At 38.6% G+C, this 13,280-nt stretch overlaps 1 protein-coding gene, 1 non-coding gene and 1 pseudogene across 10 annotated transcripts in view; 2 read left to right on the top strand and 1 right to left on the bottom strand.

Annotated features, from left to right (window-relative positions):
• LOC118539603 (small ribosomal subunit protein eS1-like) overlaps positions 1-7,341 on the top strand; it is a 30,560-nt pseudogene extending 23,219 nt beyond the window's left edge. The window contains exons 3-4 of the transcript XR_013447921.1: positions 5,540-5,787; positions 6,686-7,341. The product of XR_013447921.1 is annotated as a small ribosomal subunit protein eS1-like (transcript). The remainder of the gene's footprint in view (positions 1-5,539; positions 5,788-6,685) is intronic.
• The window catches only part of ARNT (aryl hydrocarbon receptor nuclear translocator), a 74,341-nt gene that overhangs the window by 6,923 nt on the left and 54,138 nt on the right, over positions 1-13,280 (bottom strand). For all 8 annotated transcript variants that reach the window (XR_004919249.2, XR_004919250.2, XM_078072476.1 and 5 more), the window contains 5 exons: positions 9,857-9,991; positions 7,374-7,448; positions 2,485-2,636; positions 269-379; positions 54-126 (listed from right to left, as the gene is read on the bottom strand). Coding sequence is in view for 6 of the 8 variants with exons in the window: in XM_078072476.1 (XP_077928602.1) it covers positions 54-126; positions 269-379; positions 2,485-2,636; positions 7,374-7,448; positions 9,857-9,991 (546 nt within the window). In the remaining 2 variants the exon portion in view is untranslated. The remainder of the gene's footprint in view (positions 1-53; positions 127-268; positions 380-2,484; positions 2,637-7,373; positions 7,449-9,856; positions 9,992-13,280) is intronic.
• Positions 4,976-5,166, top strand: LOC118539659 (U2 spliceosomal RNA). The gene has a single exon (XR_004919268.1). It is a non-coding gene; the product is annotated as a U2 spliceosomal RNA (small nuclear RNA).

The following is a 13,280-nucleotide window of genomic DNA, read 5'->3' as shown; positions in this document are numbered from 1 at the left end:
GGACATTTCTTAAGGAAATGATCAGTCTTCTTCAAAGAAGACGACACACTTACCTGGGAATGATTGTAGCCAGCCAGTCCATCTCTTGCTGATACCACATCCAGTTCTGTTTGCTGTTGCTGTTGCCTATATGTTAAAGGCCAGTGAGGAGAGAAAGATTTTTTTTTAACGTGGGGAAAGGGCTTAAAATAAACAAACAAACAAATGGGATTACAGATGCCCATGCCCTGGGCCACTGATCATTTATGATTCTTCTACCATTTCTCACCTGGATGCCAACTGCCCTGAGCCCATCTCCAGGGGTAAATTAGCTGTGGGACCTAGCTGTGGTCTCTGGATTGTGTTGGACAGTGTAGACCTTGGTTCTTGGCTGGAGTTCCTGAGAAAATGGAGAGCAGACAGAGGGGGAAAAAAGGATTTAACAATGTACATAAAACTATACAGATTCACTTGTAGGTGAGGCAGTAACTAATAAATTCCCTTTTGAAGTCTAATCCTTTAAGTAACGTATAACTTCAAATTCAGCAGATATTTCATACCATGGGCAACAAGGTACAAACAAAAACTATGTCCTGTGGCACAAGGGTTTATCCTGTTTGGGTTCTAACTCCTTTCAGGTATTCAATACCCAACTGGTATATACGTATGTATCCATATATTGTGCTTTTAAAAAGCATAAGTAAAAAAAACTGACAGTACATATACAAACACTAACAAAGACTCTTTTGGGGTAGTGAAAATTTTTTTCCTTCTCTTTATATAGTTTTCCATACTTTCCAAATTTTCTGTAAAAAAATGTTTATTTAAAAAAAATATAAGAATTAAATTGTGGTGGGGAAAACAGTATGTAAAAATGGGGAACACCATTATTTCCAAAAACAAGTTCTTAAAAGTACTTAAAATTTCAAAATTTAAACAAAATGGAAACACAAAACAGTGGTTATTCTGTAATATAAAGATGCAAAAACAAAAAGAAACCCCAGAAAACTACAGTGACCATGACCATTTACCTGAGTCCTAAGTAAATACAATTTCTAACTCAATCCACTCTGCTATACTAATTAGAAAAGAATTAAACTTTAAAAGCCCTAAAATAAGGAGGACACAGACTCAGTGTTGTCACCAGGTATTATTTATACTTGATAATCAATTCTAAGCAGATCTTCAAGAGCTAGGCTCAGGGCCAATTCTATATAGATAGATTAAATGAAAAAGAAGTAACCTGTCAACTGACATCCACTGGGATGGGTATAATAAAAAAGATAGTAAGAATGTGGAGAAACTGGAACCCTCATTACATTGCTGATGGAAGTGTAAAAGGGTACTGAAGCTTTGGAAAACAGTGTGGCAGTTCCTCAAAAGATTAAACACAGAGTTACCATGTGACCCAGCAATTCCACGCCTAGGTATATACCCAAGAGAATAAAAACATATCCACATAAAAACTAGTATATAAATGTTCATAGCTGCACTCTAAATAGTCAAAAAGTAGAAATAACCCAATGTCCATCAACTAACGAATGAATAAAATGTATCCCCGTACAAAGAAATATTATTTGGCAATAAAAAAAAATTAAGTATAGATAAATGCTACAACACAGATGACCCTTAAAACATTATATTAAGCAAAAGAGGTCAGTAACAAGGAATCATGTATTGTTATGATTCCATTCATATGAAATGTCTATTATAGAGACAGAGAATAGATTAGTTGTCATATAGGGCTTGGGGAATGGGGAGGATGACTGTTAATGAGTACAGAATTCCTTTTAGGGGAAATGAGGATGTACTGAGATTAGGTTGTACAACTGTGACATACTAAAAAAATTGTACACTTTAAAAGGGTATACTTCATAGTATGTGCAATCTGTCGCAATAAAACTGGTTTTCACCAAGTTGAGAAAGAAAAGCTCAAACAGAAAGGAATCAAGGAACAGAAACTAACAAGAGTGGATGTAGCTATGCTCTAAAGTAAACTATGGTCCATGGGCCAAATCCAGTCCATTGCCTGTTCTTGTAAATAAAAGTGTGTTGGAACATAGCCATCTTTGTTCATTTGTCTAGGACTCTTTTCATGCTACAATAGCAGAGTTGGGTAATTCAATAGAGACCATATGCCCCACAAAGCTAAGATAATTACTATCTGGCCTTTTACAAAAAGAGTTTGCAGACACCTGCTCTACAGGAAAATCCTACCAGAACACAGCAATAAACCGGTATATAAAACAATATCCTTTCTAGAAAGCATTGAAGCATAAAATTAAAATACACACCCCTCACATCTCAAAACTTACTCTCTAAAGTACTGTTTGTTAAAAATCTTATTCTACCTGGATGAACTAGTCTAAATCCTATAGTAAGTTGGAAGATGAGGAACTTCAAACTAATGGTGTTTAGTAGAAGAGGAGGAAACAGCTTGATAAGGTTAAGCAGACTTGGCCCACGAGAAATCCCAACATTGGAAAAGGCCTTTACGGTACATACTTCACATTGGTGTTGGTACAGATGATGTACTCAATTTCATCTGAGTAAGGGTTCTGGAAAGTAAAGGAGCTGGTTCTCATCCAGAGCCATTCTCGGTTCTTAGACCGGAACCGGAACATGACAGACAGCACCTGGCCTTTTAACTTCACCACCTGAAAAAGTTTTCATGCTATCAGTGAAATCCATAAAAAATTTTCTTTAGAATTTTTTTTTTTAATTTCCCATTTCTACAAAGGTAAGATTCACGTGTTACTGTCCTTGAAGTACCAGTCTCTTTCAACGTTACTGATGAAACACACGGAGTGAAAGCTAAGTGCTAAATAATGAGGAGGTATATTTATTTTTCTTCCCAGAGTCCCAAGCAGCTAACTGACCACTCTAGTCAAAGTTAAACAGAAGTAACAATTTTTTCCAGGAAAATAAAGACTGTTTCCCCACTTCTCTTGGAAAATCCCTTAAAGATATGTGGATCTAGCTTTATAAGTCTATCGTAGAAATTTGTAGTTTGATACTGAAATAGCTTACATGTTGCTCCTCAATCCTAGGTTTTCCCCCCAAACCCAAGAATTTGTTTTCGCAGCACCCTTGGAGATTTCTATAAATAAAACTAAGTTGGCTTTAGTCTTGTTTTGCTTTTGTTTTTTTAAAATAAAGTAATTTTAGGGGCGCCTAGGTGGCTAAGTTGTTAAGCGTCTGCCTTCGGCTCACGTCATGATGCCAGGGTCCTGGGATCGAGCCCCGCATTGGGCTCCCTGCTCCACGGGAAGCCTGCTTCTCCCTCTCCCACTCCCCCTGCTTGTGCTCCCTTTCTCACTGTGTCTCTCTGTCAAATAAATAAATAAAATCTTAAAAAAAAAAAAAAAAAAAGATTAAAAAAATAAAGTGATTTTAGATTATTTTAGTTCCTAGTTTTATGAAATAGAAAATCTTTTGACCCTCTCTCCCTAACAATAAAAAAATAAGATTAGAAGCTAACATTTATTTTGTAGTTACTATATGTCAAGCACTGGGCTACGTGCTTTTCTATATTTTTTAAAGAACATCAAATCTGGGGTGCCTGGGTGGCTCAAATGGTTAAGCATCTGCCTTCAGCTCAGGTCATGATCCCAGGGTCCTGGGATCGAGCCCTGCATCAGGCTCCCTGCTTGGCGAGGAGCCTGCTTCTCCCTCTCCCTCTACTGTTCCTCCTGCTTGTGCTCTCTCGCTCTCTCTGTCAAATAAATAAATAAAATCTTAACAACAACAAAAAAAACACATTAACATTTATTTAACACGATAAAAAAGAAATGAGATATGAACATTTGCATTTAAACAATACTAAACAGCCTTTAATTCTTACATGTGCTCACTGTGTAATATATACAGAATGAATGTAATTAAATTTGTACATAACTAAGTACTGGATTTGAAACCTGCTTACTAAGGTGTATATATATATATATCTATTCCAATGAAGTATAAGCCCAGTGCTTCAAAATACCTACACTTTATATATTTTTTTTTTTAAGAAAAAGTAGTAACATTTGTGTTTAAGTGTGGAAATAACTGTGTGGAAATAACTGCTGACATTAAAGCTGACTGAGAAATAATTACAGCAGAAAATGGGACATACTTCACTTAGCAATAATAAAATGGCACATTTTATATATATATACACACACATTTATAAACACACACACACACCTTTCACAAGTCAAGTGTGAAACACAGCACTGCAGTAACCAAAATGGAGGAGAAAAAAAGGAAAACAAGCTTTGCTGGAAATAACTAAATTTATTACTGAAAAAGAAATATAAATCCAACTAGACTTAAGAAATATCAAAATCAGGAAATCAGCAGCTAAGTAAGCAGCTGGAGACCGCACATTAAAAAGCACCTTTACCTAAGTACCTAGAACCACAGCAGCAACTAATGTCAGAATAATAACCTTGAGATTATGTAAAGTATACAGGAGTCATTAAAGCTGTTTGGAATAAACATTTTCCAGAAGTGATAAAATGATACTCTGTGGCCAAAAGTTGTCAGAATTAGGAATTTCAAGAATTAAAAATACACTGTACAATATCTCCTCCCACTGCTGAAGTTTCATGTTCTTAGTTCTGAAAGGATTCAACAAAAGTCAGAATAGTTTTTCTGAATGGTTTTCCTGAGCCTAACATATACAAAATGTGATTCTTCTGTGAGCTGCGGCTGAGTGCTGAGTGCATGGAACTGGTAATGCTGAGGACTCAGGAGACAGAGAGACATTTTACTGTCATCATCTGATTTTCTCTAGAAATTAGGCTTTGTGCTTTAAATGCATTATCTTAATCTTCCCAATAACCCTGTGAATTTAAGTACTGTTATTATACCTATTGTGTAAGAACACTACTGAAGCTCAAAGAGGGAAATCAGTCTAATATAAAGAACTGCTTCCTAAAGCCAAACCTCTACTGAAATTAAATTCATCAGGTATTTTCAGAATCTGGTGCCTGAAAATAACAGAGAGTTAGTTTATTCTCGGCCTTTTGGCTAAGATCAAGTGTAGTATCTGTTCATATCAGTTTAATATCTGATATGTCCTCTATCCAAGGACAATATATTAAATGGATTTTTGGAGCAGGGAAATGGAATGGGAGATTGTTCCGTCCACTCCATGCATCAACCTGGTATTACAGTATCTCCAGGAACAGTGCACTCCCTCAGGGGGAATACTTAGGTGCCTAAAGTCAGCTTGAGTTACAGGCGCAAAGTATCATGTGGGATTGTGTGCGCTGGAATGTGTCTGCCTCTGAGAGCGGCGGCTTGTGTCAGCCTCCTGGAGGGTAAGTATATATATATGTATCATGATCTTCTTACACTGTACGAGGAGCATGAGTGGAAGTATGATTATGCCAATGGTGGAAATGGTTTTTGTTCATATTTGATTTCTTTTCATTTCTGTCTTCAGTGATTTCTTCTCCAAGGTTTGCTTTCTTGTACTTAAGTTGACTAATTTTTGAGTTTCTTAGGAAGATTTAAAAAAAAAAAAGAGCTTACAATTAAGTTAACTCTTGCTTTTTGGCTTCCTGAGCAGTGCCATGGAGTATGGCAAGAACAAGCACCTAACAAAAGGCACCAAAAAGGAAACCAAGAAGAAAGTGGTTGATCCATTTTCCAAGAAAAACAGGTATGATGTGAAGGCACCAGCTATGTTCAATATAAGAAATTTTTGGAAGAACACTAGTCATGAGAACTCAATGAACCAAAATCACATCTGATGGCCTGAGGATCGTGTTTTTGAAGTGAGCCGTACTGATCTGCAGAATGATGAAGTTGCACTTAGAAAATTCAAGCTAGGGGCGCCTGGGTGGCTTAATCAGTTAAGCGTCTGCCTTTGGCTCAGGTTATGATCCCAGTGTCCTGGGATCGAGCCCCGTGTCGGCCTGCTTTTCCCTCTCCCACTCCCCCTGCTTGTGTTCCCTCTCTCCCTGTATCTCTTTCTGTCAGATAAATAAATACAATCTTAAAAAAAAAAAAAGAAAATTCAAGCTAATTACTGAGGATGTTCAGGGCAAAAATGCCTAATTTCCATGGCATGAATCTTACCCATGACAAAAATTTGCTCCATGGTCAAAAAATGGCAAACCACGATTGAAGCTCATGGTTTTTTTTTTTTTTTTTTGAATCTCATGTTGATGTTAAGACTACCAATGGTTATTTGCTTTGTCTATTTTGTGTTGGTTTTAACAGAATTTTTTTTTTTTTTTAAAGATTTTATTTATTTGATAGAGACACAGCGAGAGAGGGAACACAATCAGGGGGAGTGGGAGAGAGAGAAGCAGGCTTCCCGCTGAGCGGGGAGCCCGATGTGGGGCTCGATCCCAGGACCCTGGGACCATGACCTGAGCCGAAGGCAGACGCTTAACGACTGAGCCACCCAGGCGCCCCTTAACAGATTTATTTATTTGAGAGACCAAGAGACTGCGTGCGTTGTGTGCGTGCACAGATGGGGGGGGAGGGGCAGAGGGAGAGAGAGAATCTCAAGCTGACTCCCAGCTGAGCGAGGAGCCCAACCTGGGCCTTGATCTCACAACCCTGAGATCATGACCTGAGCTGAAATCAATCGGACACTTAATCGAATGAGCCACCCAGACACCCCTATTTTGTGTTGGTTTTACTAAAAAACGCAACAATCAGATTCAGAAGACCTATGCTCAGTACCAACAGGTCTGCCAAATTTGGAAAATGATAATGGAAATCATGACCTGAGAGGTGCAGACAAATGACTTGAAAGAAGTGGTCAATAAGTTGATTCCAGACAGCATCAGAAAAGACATAGAAAAAGCTTGCCAATCTGTCCACTCCATGATGTCTTTGTAACAAAAATAAAAATGCTGAAGAAGCCCAAGTTTGAACTGGAAAAGCTCATGGAGCTTCACAGTGAAAGTATTAGTTCTGGAAAAGCCACTGGGGATAAGACTGGTACTAAAGTTGAATGAGCTGATGAATATGAGCTATCAGTCCAAGAATCTGTTTAAAATTCAGACATTTAATGGTGACAAATAAAAAATCTTATTTGTGAAGAGTTAACTCTTACTGCTCTATAAAAGAACCATGAAATGAATACTTCTACCACCACCCACAGTTCAGTAAGGCCTAGAATATTTTAAGTAAAGAGTCTCTTGGATACAGCTAGCTGGATACAGGACAGTGAGTAGCCAAAGCCAAAATACCTTGGACATAATCCATAGTTTCAAAACACTGATCCTTTTCTGTTCCTTAAAAATACAGGTTTTGTACGAAAGAACATAAGATTATGATGCCTGTCACAGTACTTAATCAGTGATCAATAAATGTTTGAGGAATTAATATGATAACAAATATCAGATAAAAATATTATTCAGATCCAAACCAGGGGAAAAAGTTACCTGTTGGAAGCTATCTCTTAGAAGCTGCTGGTCTTCAGGATGACAGAATTCTACAATATTCTTTCCTAAGAGTTCCTAAAAGTGAAAAAAGAAGAGTAAGATGGACACTTCTATGATCATCTAACTTTCCTGGCCTATCAGCAAATGACTTGGATTTTATTTCTCCTGTCTTTAGCTGAAGGCTATAGTAAGTGTGGAGGGAGAAAAAAAAAACACAAAAGAATATGGAACCTGCTAAGCAAATGGCCTCTAAAACATTTTTGTCTTTCAGAACATTATATATTTATTTTAGCTGCATTTTTTTTTTTTTTAAGATTTTATTTATTTTGAGAGAGAGAGAGACAGCGAGAGAGGGAACACAAGCAGAGGGAGTGGGAGAGGGAGAAGCAGGCTTCCCATGGAGCAGGGAGCCCAATGCGGGGCTTGATCCCAGGACTCTGGGACCATGACCTGAGCTGAAGGCAGACGCTTGACGACTGAGCCACCCAGGCGCCCCTTTTAGCTGCATTTTCATAGATTTGAGGTCTAATGTACACATATAATTCACTCACTCTAAATCTACAATTTGATGGCCTCTTACATATTTATACAGTTGTGCAACCACCATTATTACCACAAATCCAGTTTCACAACATGTCCACTGCTCCCAAAGTTCCCTTTTGCCTGTTTGTAGCCAATACGTGCTCCCAACCTCCTAGCCAACCAGTGAACTGCTCTCTGCTTTAGTGCTGTCTTTCTAGAAATGTCACACAAATGGAATCATATAATATGTGGTCTACTGGGTCTGACTTCTTACATGTAACTTAAGATTTCTGGAGCTCATCTGTGTTGTTGCACATATCAGTAGTATATTCCTTTTTATTACTCAGCAGTATTCTAACATGGATATTTCACAGCTGTGTATCCATTCACTAGTCAATGGACATTGCCAGTTTTTCCACTTTGGGGTTACTGTGAATAACACAACTCTGAACACTGATATATAAATCTTTATGTTAACATAGGCTTCATTTCTCTTGAGTAAATGCTTAGGAGTGGAACTGCTAGGTTGTAGGATTAAGTATACATTTAACTTCTTACAAAACTATTTTTCCATTTTTCCAAAATGTTTTTCCAAAGTGGCTATACCATCTTATAGGTCTGCCAACAATGTATAACAGTTGCAATTTCTCCCCATTATTGTAACACTTTTTGATTATAGTGGACATATAGTGGTATCTCACTGTGCACATTCTAGTGCGCATATAATGGTATCTCATTGTGGTTTTAATTTGCACTTTCTACTGACTAATGATGATGAGCATCTTTTTATATGCCATTCATGTTTCTTCTTTCATGAAATGTCTATTCAGATCTTGTGCCCCCCCTTCTTTTTTTTTACTTTGTGTTTATCTTAATCAGTTACAAGAGTTCTTTTGTATATCCTGGATAAAATCCTTTTTCAAATATATGATTTGCAATATTTTCTCCCAGTCTGTGGACAGTCTTTTCACTTTAATGATGTCCTGTTAAGGGGGTAATTTTAATTCTGATGAAATCCAACTTACGAGTTTTTTTTCTTTTTCTTTTGTGAGCCATGCTTCTGGTGTCACAGAAAAAATCTTTGTCTAACTCAAGATCACAAAGATAATCTCCTATGTTCTTCTAGAAGTTCTGTAACTTTAGCTCTTCTGCATTTATGTTTTTGAGTTGATCTCTGGTCTATGGTATGGGGTAAGAGTCTACGTCCTTTTGTGTGGGGGGTATATCCAACTTTTCCATCACCATTTGTTGGAAAGAATCTTTTCCCCACTGAACTGTCTTGACATATTTGTTGAAAATCAGTTGACCATAAATGTGAAAAGAGACTCTATTCTGATCTATTGATCTATATATCTATCCTTATACTGATATCACACTACCTTGATGACAACAGCTTTATAACAGGTGTTGAATCAGGTAGTGTAAATCCTCCAACTTTGTTCTTTTTCAAGACCTCTTTTTTGCCAACTTCTTCACAGAGCCATAGCCAGAAGTCTCTCCTGGCTACAGTTGTGAAGGTTTGTATAATGATTTATTTCTCAACTCTGGTATAGCTACCTGCTCTGCTGAATGAGAAATCTCAATAAAATCATAATAACCAGTGCCAAACTTGCATATTTTGTAGGTTACTAAGTATCTAACCTAAGTGATTACAAAAATTACCTAATGATGGTCATACCATTATAACTAATTAAAATGAACAATTTTGCATTATCTGTATTAATATCAATAACAAAAAATAAATACATATTTATGCCCGCTGCTCCCATATAATAGCAGCCATATTTTTCTAGATTGGATAAATGACATTGGTAGCAACCTGAGAATAAATTTAACTACAGATAGAATAGGATCATCTCTTTTTCTGATCTGGGCCTGAAATGTTTTGGCTATTCTGGAATACATGATTGAATAATCTGAACAAAGCCAAGGGAAAACAGGTTTAAGCTCCAGCTCTTCACCTGTGGTTGGTAGCCAACAGTAGCCACACAGCGGTGATCCACAAAAGTGAAGATTCCCTCAATGTTGTGCCGAGAGATGAACTCTGTTGGTTGACAAACATTACTCATGTCTGTACAGTTGGGAGAACTAGTTACCTGAAAGTAAAGAGAAAAACAAGATAAAACGACACCATTCTTTATAGAGGCATTTCCCATCTCCTTATGGTCCTATACATAGGCATGAGGCTCCCAATTTTAGGAATTTCTGAGCTTCCACATCTCATCCAGAAAGGAAAAAATGACAATCACAATCAGAGAGGGCAAAAGGGCTAGTTCCACTCCTATATATGTACCCTTTACCAACTTTGTGAAGAAAGATAAAAATTCATTCAACCCAAAACTCATCTACTTTCATTTAGCTAGGCTGTGTTCATTACTGAGATTGCAAAATTAGTCCCCAGTAACCAAGAAATTTATCTAATTTTATGAGAAGAATAAAAATAATAAAAATAATTCTACTTTTCTAGTCATGTAATGATAAAATGAAAAGATCTCTCTTCTCCTGGGATGCCTGGGTGGCTCAGTCGGTTAAGCATCTGCCTTCGGCTCAGGTCATGAACCTAGAGTCCTGGGATCGAGCCCCGCATCAGGCTCCTTGCTCGGTGGAGAGCCTGCTTCTTCCTCTGCCTGCCGCTCCCCCTGCTTGCGCTCTCTCTGATAAATAAAATCTTAAAAAAAAAAGATCTCTCTTCTCCTGTATAGAAGCAGGAGAAATTAGTTAGAAATAGAAAATTCAGCACGGTGAAGTTCACAGTATGAAAGATAAGGGGGAAAGATCTCCCTCCCTCTCTCATCCTTTTCAGCTTCTGCTATCCAAGAGAGAAGCAAACTATGAATGCCATGTTCTTCCCAAAATCTGGAGTTTCACAGAATTCATTTATATTTAGAGAGTGAAAGAAAAATAACATGAATAAGTTCTGAAGGAGATTTCTTCTCATTGAAAAGGGATGATATGGGACTTCCAGGGAAGATGGTGGAGTAGGAGGACCCTAAGCTGACCTCATCCCATAGATACAACTAGGTAACAGCCACATCAGTGTAAATAATCCAGAAAAGGACCTAAAGACTGGCAGAACAAACTCTCCCCAGCTAAATGTAGAGAAGAGGCCACACTGAAGAGAGTAGGAAGAGTAGAGACGCAGTCAGGAGCTAAAGGGATCCACTAAAAGGACCCATGGACTGTCCGCAGGAGGGAAGGACTCTGTGGGCACAGAGAAGGGAGCGAAACGGACTCTCACACCAGGGAGCCCCACGGGGAAGACAAATCCCAGTAACATCTGGCTTTGAAACCAGAGGGGCCGAATTTCAAGAATTCTTACCAATAGCAGGGATTAAAATCTGGAACACTAAAGATTAGCAGGCTCATGGGAAAGCTGGGAGGGCAAGAGGAAACTAAGTCCCCACCCTTAAAGAGAGAGCACAACAAACAGCCCCATGGAGATACAGCATAGAAGCAGCACTCTGAAAAACACCTGGGGTATACAGGAGGGAGATTTGTTTACTCATTTCAGAGCATGTGCTGGAGGGGCAGGGATCACTGGAAGAATTCTCCAGTACTGAAGGAGCTGGCTAGTGTCATTTCCCTCCCCTGCCAGCACCCCGTTGGCATAAACACATGGACACCTGCAGGAACCAGTGTGATACCAACACTCACTACTTTACTTGCTAACAGAATGCCCCACCCATGCATACACCTGTGGGCACACCCCCTCCAGCCAGGCTGCAACTCCAGGTCTCCTTCCATAGCAGACCCCTGCAAACATTGCTAACACCATGACCCCATCCCTGCATTCTCCTACAGTTCAGTGCTACTATATCTGGAAAATGCCTGGTCTGACTCAACTTAAGCTCATGGTAGCCCAAGACTGGTCCACTAACAATACAAAGACCAAACGCTGCCCAGAATAGACAAAGAGAACCATTGCAAATGACTGGACTAAAGGCAAAAGGTGCTCAGCCACAACAGCAGGGCACATGCAACACATACAGGAGACACCCCTGAAGCACCAGATTCTGGTTGCACGTTGCACTGCAGGCCACTACTTTCAAGAGCAGGAGATGTACCTAAATTTCCTAACACAAAGAAACAAAGAGTTAGACAAAATGAGGACACAGAGAAATATGTTCCAAATGAAACAACAGGACAAAATCAAAGCAAGAGACCTAAACAGAACAGAGAGAAGTAATATGCCCAATGGAGATTTTAAAGTACAGTGGACTTGTGTCCACCTCAGTGAGACACTTAACCAAGACAGGAAAACATAAAAGAACCAATCAGAGATGAAAAGCTCATTAACTAAAATTAAAAATACACTAGATGGAATCGTAGACTAGAGGAAGCAGAAGAACAGATCAGCAAGCTGGAGGACAGAATAATGGGAAGCAATCAAGCCTGCTTGAGAGTGAGGGAGGGAAGGAAAAATATAAAAATGAAAACAGACTTAGGGAACTCAGTGACACCAGAAAGCATAAGAACATTCACATTATAGGGATCCCAGAAGAAGGAGAGGAAAGGGGGGGGCAGAAAATTTATTTGAATAAATGATAGCTGACAACTTCCCAAATCTGGGGAAGGAAATAGAAATCCAGATCCAGAAGGCGCAGAGAGTCCCCAACAAAATCAACCTAGGGAGGTCCACACCAAGACATACAGTAATTAAACTGGTAAAAAGTAGAGATAAAAAGAGAATTTTAAAAGCAGAAAGAAAAAAGAAATAGTTACATACAAGGGAAAACCATAAGGTAATCAGTAGATTTTTCAGAAGAAACTTTGCAGGGCAGAGGGAATAGCATGATATATTCAAAGTGCTAAAAGAGAAAAACCTGCAGCCAAGCATGCTCTATCCAGCAAGCCTATTATTCACAACAGAATGACAGATAAAGTTTACCAGACAAGCAAGAGTTACAGAAATTCATGACCACTAAACCAGCCCTCTAAGAAATGTTACAGGGCACTCTTTGAAACCAAAAGTAGGAGTAAGAAAAGTAGGAAACACAAAACCAGTAAAATTAAGTATGTTTATAAAAATCAGTCAAGGTATTCACAAAATAAAAGGGTGTAAAGTATGACACCAATATACCTAAAACTTGGAGGGGAGAGGAATAAAGAATGAGTTCAAACATAAGTAACCATCAACTTAATATAAACTGCTATATGCAAAAGGTGTTATACACAAACCTAATGATAACCACAAATTAAACCAGTAATAGGTACGCAAAAAATAAAGAGAAAGGTGGGGCACCTGGGTGGCTCAGTCGGTTAAGCATCTGCCTTCGGCTCAGGTCATGATCCCAGGGTCCTGGGATCAAGTCCCGCATCAGGCTCCCTGCTCAGCAGGGGAGTCTGCTTCTCCCTCCACTCTGCCCCTGCTCATATTCTCTCTCT

This window comes from Halichoerus grypus, chromosome 5, assembly GCF_964656455.1.
Source record: "Halichoerus grypus chromosome 5, mHalGry1.hap1.1, whole genome shotgun sequence".
Lineage (NCBI taxonomy): Eukaryota > Metazoa > Chordata > Mammalia > Carnivora > Phocidae > Halichoerus > Halichoerus grypus.
The sequence above is the reverse complement of the archived record's forward strand: the minus strand, read 5'-3'. Positions and strand labels throughout refer to the sequence as shown.